Below are 17,649 nucleotides of genomic sequence, written 5' to 3'. Positions count from 1 at the left end.
GCTGTAAATAGTGTTAAATAGCCTGCTGACATGTTGCGTTACTTTATGATCAGTGTCCACAACAACAGCCTACCTCAAACTGCATTCAAATATTCAAATCACAAACCATTTGATACGAAAGGACTAGAAATTCAACACAAAAGTCAAAGAAACAAACTCTTGAAAGTGGGCGTGGCTAATAAGATGGATAGCCTTCTAGCAGAAACTTGGCATTAGAGCTTTTCTCTATGGAGATTATACAACCTTTGGTCAGCAATGGCTGATCTTTACATAGCAACAGTATGTCCAACAAACTGCCTAGACTCAATAAAAAAAGATTCATTTCAGCTGATTTGTTGAAAAGATATAAATCCATATTAGCAACAAGTTGTGGAATTCTGATATGTCATTACACAAACTGTAACTTATTGTGTAATAGTGTGATTTGCATATCTCAAACCATGAAACTAACCATTAAATCATTTTAATTAAATTGCTGCTTACACTGTAATAAGAACACTGTAAAAAATGCGTTACCTATTTGAAGAATCAGGCTTCATACATTTACAGTGTGGCATCAGTTACAAGTCACTTATTAACCTAGTCTTTAGTTAACCTAAACTTTCCAGAATTTAAAATAGTTGCACTATTTTGGCCTAAAAACATCAAGGTATTTACTTTTGATTTATTTAGCACATAAACTAATAAAGTACATGTGGGTTTGAAGAGGACCAACCTCACTTATTATTCTGATAATTTTGCAGAGTTGGAATCATGCTTCAGAACATGTTCCTGAAGTTCTTGTTCTGACAAAAACTGTCCAGCAGGGGGTGTTAAGGGTAAGTCTAGAAGCTTTCACTAGGCCTTGTATTAGCATTATCACTGCCTCTTGTTGACACAGATCATGCACTGGAGTGGATGAGCTACTTACAAAATTCTCTTCAAATCACTGAACCAAAAGACAGAACAACAAAACAGCTCATACTCAGCATAGGCCTACACATACACATTTTCTATACAGACATCTAGGCAGTGAAACTCTCACCCTTCTACAAGAAAATATGAGAAACATCAAATAATAGAAATATCTATATATTATTCTATCTACATGTATATATATTATTCTTAAACAAGCTAAATGTCCCATATGTACAATAAACAAAAGGAATACCCCAAACCTTACATAGCACAGCTTTTAAAATGGTTAAAGATAAACAAACACAAATACCTTAGTTGAACATAAGGATTCTCTCTGAGAAGCTCCTTTTGAAGTGCTCTGAGATTTGGGCCAATTCTTGGGTTGTAACCAGATATTAAATTGGTTTAAAACTCAAAGTTTGGTTTTTCTCTGGATCTGGCTCCAGCGTCCTGCACGTGCCAAGGATATGCTCGGTCCCTGTAGATAAGGAAGTACCCAGTGGATTTAAATGTCAAATTTAGTCTTTTAAACATGGTTCTGGGTACCAAATGTTGTCGCATGTGATTAACTTGTGTTGGGTGTCTCTCTCGTTATTTTAGCTCCAAAGCTGGATATCATATCATGTGCATCACTTGGCCCAGACAATCAACCCAGATCTGCCATGTGCTGTGTGTGTGTGGTTTTTGTGGGTGTGTTTGTTTTCATACATTTTCAGGACATAATGGGCAGACTTTGTTGGAACACCAGAGGAAAACAGGGTTAACCTACAATGTCAGGACTAATAAAACGGGCACCACTTTGTAACGTGTTTTTGCCCTTACTTTGTGAAGTGCTTCATTCACTCTAGTTAATACAGTCCATATGGGGAAACTAAACTGCAAAAACAGTTTCTGAATTCACTGTTTTACAGTGTCACAAAACCTACAAATACATTTACATATATCGGCATGTTCAACCTATTCAACCCACACAAAATGAATAAGTGGACCTCAATTATGTGCCAAAGAAATGCAGTATATGGGCCCTTTAAAGCTAGGGCTAGGTTTAGGGTTAGTCTTATGTATAATACATATGGGACATATTTATGACTCTATGCCCTGACATTGTATAAAAACAGGTTTCTGTGTGTGTGTGTGTGTGTGTGTGTGTGTGTGTGTATGTGTGTCCGTATACACTGTTTGCAAGAAAGGGATGGGGGTATGTGTGTGTGTGTGTGTGTGTGTGTGTGTGTGTATGTGTTCTGTCTCTTTGTGCAATCATGTAGACAGGGTCAGAGGCATGTGATGTTTCCCAGACATTGTCTGTTTTATCTGATTCAATGACGGCAGCTGTTGACTGCAGGAATTTCATACTCTACATGTGTGTATAATTTGTCATGCGGCTCCAACCAAACATCAGAACAAATTCAGAACATCCTCTCCCAGCTCTCTATTTGTCATAAACATATCAGGCTGCCAAATGCAATCTCAAATCTCACTTCTTCTTTGTTTTTTTGTTTTTTTCAAACCCAAAACGTTGTGGTTTTGTAAGCCACTGTATGTTTAATATGAATTCTGGAAAGATTTTATGCGCCAGTTTTATTAACATCATTAGTATTCAGATATTAACTGCAAAGCTGGGTAGGGAGGGGTGTTTTTAAGCTTCCTTTCCCCCTTCATCTCCCCTTATCCACATTGTCAAGCGATCCATTCATCCTAACGCATTAGACATAACTCTTTTTATCTGTTGTTGTATGTGCAAGGATGTAGGACAGCAAGTTCAAACAGGCTCCGTCTTCATTCTCTTTTTCCATAAACACCAGGCAAACAGGACCATTTGACTAATAATGTTAACATTGACTAACATCTGTTTATGGGATGTTGAGGAATTATGGAAACTTAAAATGACAAGAACTTTAATAGATTGTTAAAAATGGTCCTGTGGGGAGCTCTCCTGCTCTTTTTGAAATATTTGTTTGACAATATGTTGATTAAATCTGCTTTCCCATCTGCCGCATGGCTGCTAATGTACACAGTAAGAGCGATATGTCACTGCTTGTGCATGGGTAATAGCAAATGAAAAAAATATTAACTATTCTGCATTGTGTTTAGAACACACTGCTGCATCCCTACTATTTGGTTTAAACGTGGTTTATATTTCCACACTGTGCAGATCAGCCAACAGAGTTGGAAAAGTTACTTTTGAAATAATTACCTGTGTACAACTGTCTGCAGGCAATCACAAATGCAATCCAAATTGTTGTACAGGAACTCGGAGTACAGGAGTAGCGCATGATATTTCCTTTCCTTAGATTATATTTCCATAACATTAATAAATAACTGTACAAACAAAAAGTCTAATTCTGAAGCATGAAGTGACAGACTAACTATACTTGGATGAATATCTTCCATGACCCAGGAGAGGTCAGAGCAGTTTTCTTTGTGCAATGTGTTGCTCTTACTACTTACTCTCTTAATCTTACTATTTATTCATGTTTCACATATTCACATGAGTCGAGGTGAATCATGCAACTTGAAAATAAATGCTTTTCTTGCAATCTTACAATATTCAAATGTAATTTCTTTATTTTTTGGCTGTGATCTAAATGTAGTACGCATATCAGCTTATTTGATGGTAAAGATAACTTGGAACCTCCCACAAAAGGGAGATTAACAGAGTAAAACACCTTAGAGTGTAATAAGTATTGGAGTGTTAAGAGCTTAAAGCAATGAGTTGGTGCAACAAAAAAAACCCACTTTTTTGGTGCCCAAATGTTGCTCCACTAATTGTATCATTGTTAACACCGGAAGTAAATAGTCACCCAAATCAAATCCCAAAACATTCCTTTAATCCACATCCAGGCCACACAGTTTTTAATGTGGTTTAGGGAGCATCATGCATTACATATCTTCCCTGTCATGCAAAAACCTTATAGGTCCAATGTTAAGAAATGTTAAAGGCACTTACCACAAAATTCGGAAGCCAAACATTTGAATAATTGTGTAAAGTGTCTGTTAAACTTCTCCTTTAATATCATATTTTCATATTTTATTTACCTTAATTCCACTCTCTGATGCCTCTCATTTTTAAGGGATTTCTCCCTTCGGGATCCCTTAGAACATTTTCCTGCTTTGTCACCCTCAGCATGTTCATCAGAGGGCTAAATCTAGATTTTGCAAAGCTGCTTTGGGATGATGCCTGTTGAAATTTGAAATACCACTAAGGAAACTACAAATTAAATCCTGGCAATTATTAAATTACTAAAATATGCAATCTAGGCTAGAAAGTGTTTTCAAAACATATCCTTACTTGCTACAAAGGGGCTTTGCTGCATTACTGTAACAACACTGTCCTGAAGACTACAGCAGCTGCCCAATAATGAGCTCCCTCCAAATTCCTGCATAAGAAACAGAAAGACATAAATTAATGATGAGTAAGATTACTCAGACCGTTCCTCATCACGACCTGAGCAGAAAGCCCTCAGGTGACTAAGAATGATATGTAAATATTTCATCAAAATGCAACCAGAAGAAGCAAATGTGGCATTCACATATTCTGTGGAAGTGTAGTTGCTAACAAAGATATGTGGATGCAATTAAAATGTATTGATGCAAAAATAACGCAAGCAATGATGATAAGTGAAGCAGAGCACTGGATCAGTCTCAGTCTACTCAAGTAAAGCTCAGCACTCTCTCCAAGCTCCCTTCAGAGCCTTAAACAGCATGGCCTAAAAGGTTTTGCCAAAATTGGCACTGTGACGTGGGTGCCCCCTGGTGGCCATCTATTGACGTTACAGCGTGAACTCTACAATTTTGCCTGCAATTAAAAATTCCTCCCGCAACCCTGATTGTGTAGATGCTTTGTGACAGCCTGTGGCCATTAAGCAGCTGTACACAGCTGGCGAGCTCGGCTGCGCTAAAATGAAGTGACAGGGCCAGTCTCCTCCATATTGTTGTTCTTGTTCCACTGGGGAATAGAGCACCATGCTGGTGTAGAAGCATAGTTCCCATTTCCCATAACAGTCACTGGCGAAGTCTTGATCCAGTTTCTCCCACTCAATCCGATACTTATTTTATGGAAAATGCAGCCGCACAATACATTAAAAATAATCCGTTTTGGATCAGCTATGCTATGCTACCAAGTAGTGCTACACCAAAAACACTTCAGTTTTGACAAGTGAAGTTGGCAGGTGCCTGGTGCTTTTCATTGCTTTATGTGGCCAAGAAACACCAACTCTGAATGCACTCTACTCACTAACATGCCAAATGACCAGTCACAGCCCATTGCTTTGCTGTGGCGTGAAAAAACGCACATATTTTTCTCAGATTTCCCAAGCAAACCAGTGTTTTTTGGGCCAATGACGATCACTAATCGAGGGCGGAGCTGGACGCCACATTAACTTTTCCAGGCAAACTTGGTAAAACATCATCATGCAACTTTCTTTTTGGAACACCAAACAAACAAAACCAGACTGCTTATCTAGCGCTAAAACGTCATCACTTTGGACATAATTCCTTTACCTTTTTTACTGTTGCTGCTGTACTTTTGGTCATTGTTAACTGTGGTCTGCACTGTTTACTGTTAGTTTTGTGTGGTTAGTGGTGAAACTGTGAATTCGGCTTTGTATCAGATCATTTTTAAAGAGAATGTCAGGTCATTTGTTTGTGAGCTGAAGCACAGTTGGGTCATGCAACAAGACAATGATCGAAAGTACAACAGCAGGTCTGCCTCCCACTGGGTAAAAAACAATACATTTAAAGCTTTTGGAATGGCCTTATTCTAGTCCTGGCCTAAACCCTACTGAAATGTTAGCTACGCAAGCTAACTATACAATAGATGACTCTGGAAATACACTCCGAAAATACATTTAGAAAATTAAAGTCTGATACTCTCACATCTAAAGACAATTTGTCATACCCACATATGATTTTGCAAAGACAAATCTTCACAATCTTGCAAGGTCACTGTTAACTAGTTTCCAAATAGATTCCTTTTGAGATTATATCAGTTGTAATGGTCAATCAGTGGGAGCTGGGAATTTAGAAGGTAGCTAGCTAGTTAGCTAGCTACATATTGCACATAACTGAGGTAGCTAGCGAGTTTAAAGAGCGAGCCGTAGATATCAAAATAATATATAGTATAGTATAAAAAATAATTTATAGTAAAGTGTAAAAGTAGCTTATGAATTATGAAATATGTTTCAGGATATGCACTGTAATATTAGTAGGAAACTCTCTCACCTATGTAAGTTCAAATGACGGTTACTGTAGGCTCGCGCTGATTCATTGAGTTTCCGTTGAAATTTAAATTTGAAATGAGAGCGGCGGGGATGGCTGACAAAACGTGGACTACATGCTCTGTGTGTACCTGTATAGCTAGTGGACCTTTGAGGTAGATAAGTGTGCTTCGTAAAGAGGCAATTACGGCAAAGAATAAAATAGTGTGTGTGCGTTACAATGTGTGCGTTGCAGGTCATATGGCGCTGTATTTAGATTTGTGGCCACTTCTTGTCTGCACATCAGCTTGTGCCACCTGAGAAATACGATGGCACTACGGTTGTTTTATTATTTTCTACACTGTTTTCTTTGAGATGACCAGCTGCCTCAACCTCCCACCTGTAGGTGGCAGCAACGCTCCACGAAGGCCAAGAAGTAGAAGACGAGGAAGAAATGGCGTTCACAGTCGTGGAGCTGCTCCTAGTGTTGTTAGCTAGCTAGCTAGATAGATATCCCGGCATGGCTATCAATGGCGATAGATTAGAGTTAGCTACTAATGGGCTGAAGTGATTCAATTAAGCTCTGCTACGCACCAAATGTGGCCTTAACTGAGCGCTGTATTGCGATGTATTTGCATGGCTTCAACTGTGCATCTGCTGCATAGCTGACAGGCTAAAAATAAACTGTCATCTAGCTAAATGGCATCGTTTAACGGAGATGGTAAGTCAGGTTTAATTCTACCTAATAGCTATTCCGACAGGTCTAGACAGTTTTGTCTGTTAAACAGCTAGCTAGCTACCTCAGTTATATGTAATATTTACCTGCTAATTTCTCAGCGCCCACGGATAAACCATTACAACTACAGGTTATCATTGTGCCAGACTGTTAAGGTCAGGTGGCGTTGGGTATGGAATAAGTTCATTAAGTCGAAGTATGTGACTAAATGTTCATGGCTAATGAACGATTTGCTCGTTTGCAGGTATAAGTCAACTGCTGGTTGAGGTGAGCCCAGATATCCACATCTGCGGCTTCTGCAAGCAGCAGTACAACAATATTGAAGTCTTTCTTGTCCACAAGCAAAACTGTTGCCAGATTCCAACAACAGAAATATCAGCCCCAAATCCTGGAGCTGCTGGTGGGTTCGATTACAAAGATAAGACAAATGTATTGTGAAGTAAATAAGAAGCGAAATAATGCAAAGTGGAGATTATGCCCTTGTAGAAACACTTGCTTGTTTCGGAAAGCACTTTGAAACATTACAGAATAATGAATTGTCTGGCCATTAATAGGTCTTTTTGGATTTAGTGAGATGTTGAGTTTATGGAGCTCGTATGTCAACAGTTCAGAATTTCACATGCAAGTGGACTGGCATCAGTCAGCATGTTAAAACTGTAGAGACAAATCTTTGGGCTGTGTTGAAAACATGTTTATAAAATGAATTAATAAAGCTTATTCTGTGTGTTTTGTATAGAATCTGTTCAAGGTTTTGCTTTGGAGGAAGCATTTCAAGCATGTGTGTCAAAGGTTGTAAAGAAGACAATGACCAAAACACAGAAAACACCTGCAAAAAAGCTAAAACCTGCACTGGCTCAAAAGAGACACATATGCTGCTTCTCGGGTTTGTATGACTAGTAATGTCATTAGAAAAAAAGCATTTATGATATTGATATTTTATGATTATGATATTTTTTCTTTTGTTTTTCTGAACACATTGTCTGTTGTTAGGTTGTACATTCAAAACACAGTATGGCCAAAAAGACATGGAAAGGCATATGCTAACTCATACCGGTAAGAACTGTCTACTCTTATTGCATAACTGACCAATTTTACCTACATTATTTGTAATGACCATGTCAAAATGTGCTTTTTTGTTTAGGTGAGAGGCCTTTTGAATGTGAACTCTGTCACAAGAGGTTCAGCCGACGGGACAAACTGAATTTGCACAGCCGTTCACACACAGGGGAGAAGCCACACAAATGTAAGCACTGCCCGTATGCTGCTGCTGACAGCAGCAGTTTGAAGAAGCACCTGCGTATCCACTTTGACGAGAGGCCCTTTAAGTGTCAGATCTGCCCGTACGCTAGCCGAAACTCCAGCCAGCTTACCGTTCATCTGCGCTCTCACACAGGTTCGTGCATTTACTGACTTGTGCTTTCTTTATTTCTTTCTTTCTTTTTTGAAGCATTTACCAAAATACAGTTTAGTTTCTTTGTCCTTTACTTCTTGGTAAATAGATAAGAGAGTGCAAAAGATGGCAAGTTATCACTTTATTTCCTATACACATACGTACACTAATATAAACAAAAAGCAAGGTAAATAAACAAAAAAGGATAATCATGCTGTAACACTCTACTATTCTCATGGGACAAATGACATGACATTGCTGGCAAATGTGTGGTCTTTCAGGCGAGATTTGATTCAGGATTGGTTCAGATACATTCTATTTTTTCTTGTGATGCTTGGTTAAGCATTTCCTGCAGATTTCAGCCCAATCACTGCAGTGTAGAGTCAGCAGTGTTTTTTGTTGTGGGTTTATTGGGGGGAAAGAAAATAAAATAAGAGAATTTAATTGACAAAAAGTAAGAAACAGATGCAGCATCATTAAGAGGCACACTCCTGAAAGTTTACATACGGCCAAGAAATTCGGTTGGGTTATGACTCCAATAAGACAGTAGAACTGATAAAAAAAAAAAACAATTATGGTCTCAAACCTAATGGTTATGTAAATTGACTAGGTCATCAAAAAAGCTTCATATTTTTTGACTACTAGACAACACATCTTATTATGTAATACACAATATAATATTTTCAACAGTTAAATCTTTAACAAACCATTGTATTAAATGTGGCATTTATGCAGTCATTAATGTCTTTTTCAGTGGCAACAAATGAGGGTTTTTTGTTTTGTTTGTGTTTTTGTTTTGTTTTGTTTTGTTTGATTTGAATAAATTCTTTGTTCTCTGTGATTTCACCTGCTCACCTGCAGGAGACGCTCCCTTCCAGTGCAACCAGTGTGATGCCAAATTCAAAATCAATTCAGACCTGAAGAGGCATAGCCGGGTCCACTCGGGAGAGAAGCCCTACAAGTGTGATCTCTGCGACTACCGCTGCGCCATGAAGGCCAACCTAAAATCACATGTGCAGCTGAAGCACAGTGCAGCCAGCTCATACAGCTGCCCAGAGTGTGACTTTCGCTGCTCAGCCAAAGCAGCCCTGCGCCACCACTCCCGCCAGCACCAGCCTGCCCAGCCACTGCAGTGTAGCCTGTGCTCATACTCCTGCTCCAACAAAGGGGCACTCAAGATACATGAGCGTGTGCACTCAGATGAACGACCTTTTAAGTGTGAGCACTGCCCCTTCGCCAGCAAGCAGCACAGCAACCTCCTTATTCATAGGAGGAAATGCCATGGGGAGAAAGTTGAGAGGCGGGTTAAGGCCGGCAGAGGGAGCAGAGCCGACCAGGGGCCGTCGCCCAAACCCCCTGGCTCACGATACCGGGCCAGGCTTGAGGCAACTCGTGCGTATCGCTGTAACTTGTGCGATGCTTCATTTGTAAGGGAGGACTCGCTGCGCAGTCATAAAAGGCAGCACAGTAATAATGCACAACAGCAGCAGAACAATGCCACAGCACAGTCACAAACCTCAGCCATGGCTAAAATGCCTCTGCAGGACTCTGGCCAGGTTTCATTGACCGTTGCAAAGAACTCAATCCCTTCTTTTAGCAGCACACAACTTAAGATCATTGTCGCACCTCCTCTGGGTGCAGAGGGCACTTTCCTCCAGTCGACAGTGGACGTGCCCTCTTCGAAACCTGGGGCAGTCTTGCTCGGTTCTGAAGGACAAGACGTGCTTCTGAACCCCGTAATACAGCAGGTGAGTCTGCTAACACCAGTGCAGCATATTGGCACAGCAGTAGAGGGAAACCACGAGCACCAGACAGTATTGCTAACTCATATTAGTCCCAATGAAGAAGAAAACCCACTTCAAGAGGGTTTACTACCAACAAATATTTCCTCTCATACTACAGACCCTACTCAGAGCTTTATCAGCACCTGCTCCGCTCCTTCTTCGGACAGCAGCCACACCTTTATCACAGCCTGCTCAGACCTGGACAGCCTCCATGCTCTCATCCAGCAAGGGGGTACAGAGGTCACTGTGGTCACAGAGGGCAACTCTGCAGTCACTGCAACGACAGACTCCTCCTTCGGACTGCCCTTACACATAGACAGGTCTCCTCAGGAAATGCCCAAACAGTCAGTTGACCAGGTTCCAGGTGAAGGCTTGGTACCACCTGGCTTGGTAATGTCCACTTTAGGAATGGAGGCCTCCAGTACTCTTCTTGTACACAGCGTCCCGCTGTCCATCTCAACACAAGACCAACAGCCATCCATGTACCAGCTATCACCCCATAATATCTTCTCTGACTCTAATACAGCTGATAGCAGTGAGGACTGATTAAAGCACAAACACTTAACACTTTTTAGTTTTTCAGTGTCACTGACGTGAACATTTTATGATAAATTAAGCAATAGAAATAAACTTGAAATAAATTATTGTTATGTTAACAGAAATGACACTTTTTCTATGAGAATTTGTAAACAAAAAAAATTGGCTTGGTAAAATAGTGCTTTGTTCTTTATTACAGCTTTTAGGAATTTTGACATTTGTCTGTCACTAATACAGAATCAGGAATTGTGGAATGTATGCTTTCATATTATTTTATTGGGAAAAATTATCATGAGTTAAATTTGTCATTCTCTCATGTAGTTCTCTATATAAATAGTTTGGGAAATGTCTGGAATATTTAATGTGCCATTAAGCAGGTGGCAGTCTATACATAACATACACATCTGTTGATCTGATGTGCTTTGGAAAAAGCTTGTCTTATTAATGACCCATACGCTGTTAACAAAGATTCAATAAGCGCAGTTACACTGGACACATGAAACATGTAACATTGAATGTCTTGTGAGTGTTGGTATAAATCAGCTGTTGGTGTTTCAACCATAAAAACAAAACAAAAAGTGTAGTAACTGCTACACTGTTTGTTCAAAAGTTTGAAATTAACTACCAATGACCTTTTTTGGGTTATTTTATCATTATTAACAGCAAAATATTACAAACTAGCAAAAGGTATTTTAGGTGTTTTATAAGCTACAAAATGATAAATGATGTAACAAGATTCCACATTGGTGGTCTGGCCTAGAGGAGGCAATTTTGCTTACTGACTGGCTCTGTGAGTGACTGACGGATTTGCTAAAATGCACATGCGCAAGGATGTCATGTTTACATAGTAGACATTTTCTCGTACTGATGGGTTGAGGACATTTTGCCCTAACAGCTTTGTGTGCTGCCAAAAGGTGCCATTATCTCACATTAAATGGTATTTGAAACATAAAAGATGTAATTTTGTGCCACAACACCTTTTTGATAATATAGCATATATTTTGTTCCCAAACCCCCCAAATGCCATTAACGATTCTATGCAGCTAATGGCGGTCCAGCAAAACTAGGGTTTCCTGTTTTTTCTTGTTTTATTATAGATTCATTGTAAATTCTTTATACCTTTCTCTGGCATTTCAGAATTGGCTACAGTTCTGTAGTTCTGTGTCACGCTATAAAAATCCATACTTATTTACACTGTCCCAGTGTTTTCCTAAATATTTAAAACATTCATCTCTCAATATGTATCCAAAAAATGTAAAACATTCTATTCTTCCCTGAAGATGGCGACAAAGAGCTATTGGAGCACATGATTGGGACCACCTTTGCAACAGTTAGGCTCATGCCAGTGCCAACAATTATATGTTGAGATTATTCCATATTCCATATTCCATAGCACAGTCTTTATGAATGTGTTTTATGTAGCTGGAATTGGCCCACATCATTTAGGCCCTTTGCAGTGTTTACTGTATAGTTAAAGTACTTCACAGTGCAGTAACATTTAGCCAACCCCAAACAAAAACTCATATAAAATGTAAGATAATACAGTCGAGCAGAAATTGAAACACATTTGAGGCCCAGATTTGCTGTGCTGATAACTTACTTCATCTCCACATTTAAACAGTTAGTCTGTGTCTGCGCTCAGACACATGTGTGAATAATCTTATTTCCTGTGACAGTTACCAGATAACATCTCTCAGGCAGTTGCAGAGATGCAGAGACAAAGACATGAAATATGAATGTGGTGTTTTGCCCCTACGTTTGCCTGACCACCGGAGTTGCAGCAGACCGCTTCCTGTGCCACATGCCATGACTGCACCCTCACACAGCGCTAGTCCATGCAGATAATGTATGCGGCCTCTTCCTCTGACAGGCTGAGGATGCTGACAAGAGCACCTGTGTGTGATAATCAACAACTCCCATGAAACCTATACCTTACTGAATACAGGTCTGTCACAATTCAATGTATTGGTATGCCAGCAATACTTATCTGGACAATTAATCAAATAATAAAAATGGCCTTTCAAAGATGATGTTTAATTTAAATATATAAAAAAAAAAATACATAAGTGAGTGTGTCTATCAGGCTTTGTTTCTTACTGAACATCTAGTCACTGTCAATTCATTTTTAAATCACATGACCAGGTTTAATTGACCAATTGTGACAGACCACAAACGTGTGCAAAACTCTAGGCCTGACCTTTGGTTAGTTGGCTTGACATGCTGAGGAAGGCAGGTTCTTGCAAATTAAGTGATGCTTTAGATGGACATCGGCTTGGGGGTTGTTTTGTGGTTTTGCAACAATCAGGTCACGTTTGCCCTGTATATTTGTCAGAGCTATTAGCACATCTTGGTGGATTGAATTGTGCTTCAAGACGTCCGCAATAAGAGCTCCCTAAACTTAAGTCAATTTCCTCATATTTCCGAAAGCAGAAGCCCTGTGTTGAAAACAGTCAATATTTGGCGACCTTGTTGTCGCTGTCTCCTACCCTGTCTTTTTTGTGAGGCTTTGCAAGAAAGCTAAAACTCCATCTGAGCGGGTCTCTCTGAGGAACAAATGTGCATTGATTTTTCTGTCATGGCCAATAGCGTTAGCAGCTCAGCCCTGACCTTCTCTCTCACTCACTCTCTCTTTCATAACATACGTTATGCCCTGGTCGGCCCTGTGCCACTAATTTACGGTGTTTAACCAAAGGTGAGACACTGTTCAGTAGAGTATTATGTTGGCTAATACTATTGCAGAATCACACAACTTTTATTGTCTCATCAAAAGGTTGACAGGATTTACATGGAATCATAACTATATCCAGCCATCCATCTTATTTGCTGCTTCTTCATGGTCAGATTTGCTATGGGATAAGGCAGAAATACTTAGACTGCAAGCCAGTCTATTGCAGGGTATCTTATACACCCAATTACTCACACACACACACACACACACACACCTAGAAACAGTTTAGCATGGCTAATTCACCTACCATGTGTGTTCTTGGTGGGAGGAAACCCACATGGACATGGGGAGAAGATATCAAACATCTCACAGTCAGTCACCAAAGTTAGGACTCTGACAGGAGCTGTGCGGAACACAATAATTGCATACAAAAATTATAAACATACATGAATTATGTCAAATATTGCCCTTAGGCTATTGGATAGCTATTCACATTGATAGATATACAGACTGTACATGCTCTCATAGATATGCAAAGTATACAGGTTATCATACAATTTGTGGCACATAAATCATAAACACAATCCACACTGGCAGTACAGACATTAATGATACATTTGTCGTTTCTATTTCAATGTTTGGATCTGATTACATTATATTTTTGAAAGTACTTAACCACAACTAGGCTCCTTCACACTTTAACATCAGACAGCAGTCCTTAAACATGCACATATCAGTGGTTCAGACAGACATGCGGAAGTAATCGCACTGCAAGTATCATAATTATCAGGATCTGTCCTTATCATGTGGTATCTCGTGGTGGAAAAATAGCTCTTTTACAGCCAGTGCTAAACTATCAGTTTTTGCTTATCAGAGTTGCTTGTTCTGAGAAGGGTCCAACCAGAGCATTTCAGAAACTTGAGTTGCTTGCACTGTTAAAATGCTGCACTTTTAAAAATAAAGGTGCTTTAAATGGTTCTTGGAGCAATAGCACAGAGGAACCAGTTTTGGTTCCATGAAAAAGCTTTTTATAGGTATAAAGAACCTTGACTTGATGCAAAGATTCTCAACCAAGCTCTGTATAATTCTCTATATCTTGATTACAAAGTTTATGGAACCAAAAGTGGCTCTTTAATGGCATCGCTCAAAGAACCTTTTGAAGCACCATTACTTTATGAGTGAATGGTTTACTCTGGAGTCCCCTAAGAAACTTTTATCCTACTTAGTGTGTTTTCCTTCCTTTCCTTTCCCTATATTTTATCACTGCACATTATCTTCCTTGATGTGACTCTCTAATCTACCTATAGGTGTCAGTGAAAATCCATTACAGTGTTCAGACTGATGTAATCCAGGTGGAGGGGAAAAGTTGGAATGTGACCTCTCATAAATACCTGTGAATTTTAAGTTTGTATTGTAGGGCTTTTTAACTTTTCATTTTTTCTGTTGTTAGTAAACTGTTAAAGCATTGCTGCTCACATTGAAATGCTAAAAGCATTGTTGGAAAAACTGAATGTTCTGCTAAGTTTATTGATCATTCTGAGTTGCTGTGTATTATTCTTTATTATTTATTATTCTTTAATAGTGGTCATTTTAGCTATGTGCTTATTGATCCATGTGAAACTTTTTTGCCTTACTTCTGCTTTATTATCCCAGTTGAATGGCCTTGTCCCAACCCCCCGTCATAAAGCTCTCCATCCTGAGTCCTTGTAAAATGCCATTATGCGTAAAGATGATTGCTATGTGGGAAAAAGCAAGAAGTGCTCTCTGCTGCATCTCTTTGATCTATTATCTTACAGACTTTCACAGCCTAATCCCAGGCATCCATAAGGAGGTGGAGTTTTTCCCAGTTTCTCTCTCTATCCTGTCTTGCCCCCCTCTCTCTCTCTCTCTCTCTCACTCATTCTCTTGTTTTCTTTTCTTCCTTTCATTCTCCCATATTGTCATACCTCCTCTTTCTTGTGTAGGTGTTTGTTGATGTGATCTTGCAGATGGTGACTTGCAGATGGCAAACATTTTTTGGATCCATCTCTTCCTAAAAGTACTATTAACAGTACTAAAAACATTTTTTGAGTGCATGGTTCTTTAAATCTTTGGAGATAAGATGTGCTAGTGTGAAGAACCTTTTTAAACTCCACATGTTGTCAAGATTCTATAAAAATAAAAGTTTCATGAAATTGAGAACCTTTGTTTTTAAGAGTGTAGCTGCTTGATGTACTCTGGATTGTTGTTAATGAGTTCTCTGGGGTCTCTTTGGTCATCCTGGTGGTCCTGTCCACAAGATCACTGATTAGGAAGAACTGCCACTAAAGCAGGCCACAACTAATGAGCTTCCTTATAGAGAGATACTTAGCTCTAGAAATTGGAGGGGGTGGGGTCATTCTCCAGTTGGGGAATTCATCAGTCTCAATACGATTGCTCTGATTATCCTGAGACAGGAAATATCAAAAGTGAAATATATATGGTCAGCATGTGGTGTTCTGCTCTGTTAGGTCTGCTTAAAAAGGTGACAGGAAGCTGAAATGGACCTCTTGATACTGTAAAGCCCTTCTCAGTTCCTTCCTTCCTGTGTTTGAAATGTCAGCCTTTGAATGGGGTCGTAAAAGGGCTCCCGAAAAAGCCAGAGTCCCTTCGCAGCTGCTCAAAGAAATAGTTTTTTTTTTCTTTTTTGCGACGCGTGCACATCTGACGTCAACATGGCCAGAGAAGGTAACCAGGAAGATGCAACAGCAGGAACTACCCCAGTATGAAGGGAAGAGCACCCAAGAAAACAATTCTGCTTCGTTCTATACATTTAGTCTTTGTTTGTTTTTTGTTGTATTGCTCTTTGTTATCTTCTTTTTTGGGGGATGGGAGTCGAAATGAGGTTTTAAGCAGGATGGGGGGATCTGCTTATCAGCCATTATGCAACAAAACTGGCCTGGCTCTTTCACAGCTTGATAACAATATGCTTTTGACCTTTGTTTTGTTTGCATGCAATTTGGCGGCCCATTACCAAAAGGCCCTGAATGGCTTCTAATGTAATTAACTGGCCCGGTCAATGTTGATATGGATTTTTTTTTTGCTCCCTCCACCTCATATAAGCATCTTTCTGCCTTGAAAAATCAAAGTATTGATATGTTCTAAGAGGTTTTTAGTCCCCGGCAAAAGTGGCTTCTTTTATCTCTTGAGTTGTGCGTATTCTTGAGGTAAAATTCTAAAAAACTGGACAGACCGACCATCTGTGCACAAAAGCCATTTGATTGCGTGTTGCCTTCCGTTCAATCAGTGGCCTATATGCGTTCATCACGCTGAAGATGCATTTCTCAGAAAAGAAAAAGGTTGCTTTACATTTGAATGAATTAGAGAGGTTTATTTGTAAAAAGGGATTAATCTGTGTATGGACCATTGTGTCATAAAGACGCAATTGTTATTAAAAAAGCAGCACAATGTCACACTGGGTGTGGGAGCAATCACAGCTCATAACAAAAGATGCATTCCATCGCTCACCATGTGTGCTTGGCCCCCTCCCTGTTGGTTTACTACCATTTAGGGCTCTGTTTGTATGAATCTAAAGTCTTCATTCAGAATATAATAATGCTATTGGAATTTAAGCCCACTATGAAGATTCACTTGGGTTTTCTGATCACTGGATCATGTCTATAACAATTACAGCTGAATATTTATATAGGATACCTAGCTAACAAATTCTTGCTAACAGAAAAAAAGTTTTTCAATGTTTTGAAAGTTTTCTGATGTTTCTGAATTTTTGCCACCTTTGCATTTGAAATTTTGCTTTTTTGTTTCATTCTGATAACAGAAGTTATTTGCAAAGCAGTCTGACACATTTACACTATGAAAGACAATGAGGCATATATATATAGATAGAGAGATAGAGAGAGAGATTTGATCCCCACTTTTACTTTATTTTGAAACTTGTTCTACTTATTTTTTTACGTGCAGCATGAAGGCTTATTGGCATCAAATGATACATTTATATTAAACTAAATTAAGGTTTACATTATGTACATTTATGTATGTTTTTATGAAAACATGGATTCCAAACTTTTGAGCAGAGATGTCATTTAAACTGGGCTAATATGACATAAAGTGCATAAAGGACTAATTTTTCAGACTAGGATTAAGCCTATATTTATAAACTGATTTTTTTATACAAGTTTGAAAGTAGTTTGCATCTGTTCTATGGTAGCAATCGTGTTCCATTCACTACACTATTGTTTTCACCTATCCAAGCCTGTCAGGAAATGTGACAAACTCTGTTGTTGCCTTTCAGGATGGAGAGCTGTGTTTTAAAACAGTTGCTCTTGGGGGGAGGAGAAATAAGTATGTTTTTTTCAGCCAATGAAAAGTGCCTGACTGTGCTGGTTAAAGCCCTATAAAAGTCCTTTAATGGACAAAGGAATGCTATTCCACACTGCAGCCCAGCAATAGCATTTGTAATGGCC

At 39.2% G+C, this 17,649-nt stretch overlaps 1 protein-coding gene across 1 annotated transcript; it reads left to right on the top strand.

Annotated features, from left to right (window-relative positions):
• The first annotated feature begins 6,542 nt into the window (after positions 1-6,542).
• Positions 6,543-11,663, top strand: zfp64 (zinc finger protein 64 homolog (mouse)). Its single transcript, XM_072696775.1, has 6 exons — positions 6,543-6,813; positions 7,073-7,228; positions 7,565-7,711; positions 7,819-7,881; positions 7,970-8,221; positions 9,080-11,663. Exons 1-6 carry the CDS (start codon positions 6,792-6,794, stop codon positions 10,546-10,548), a joined length of 2,109 nt encoding a protein of 702 aa, XP_072552876.1. The 5' UTR covers positions 6,543-6,791; the 3' UTR covers positions 10,549-11,663.
• Positions 11,664-17,649: the final 5,986 nt, after the last annotated feature.

The sequence above is a fragment of the Salminus brasiliensis genome, chromosome 14 (assembly GCF_030463535.1).
Source record: "Salminus brasiliensis chromosome 14, fSalBra1.hap2, whole genome shotgun sequence".
Classification (NCBI taxonomy): Eukaryota; Metazoa; Chordata; class Actinopteri; order Characiformes; family Bryconidae; genus Salminus; species Salminus brasiliensis.
The sequence above is the reverse complement of the archived record's forward strand: the minus strand, read 5'-3'. Positions and strand labels throughout refer to the sequence as shown.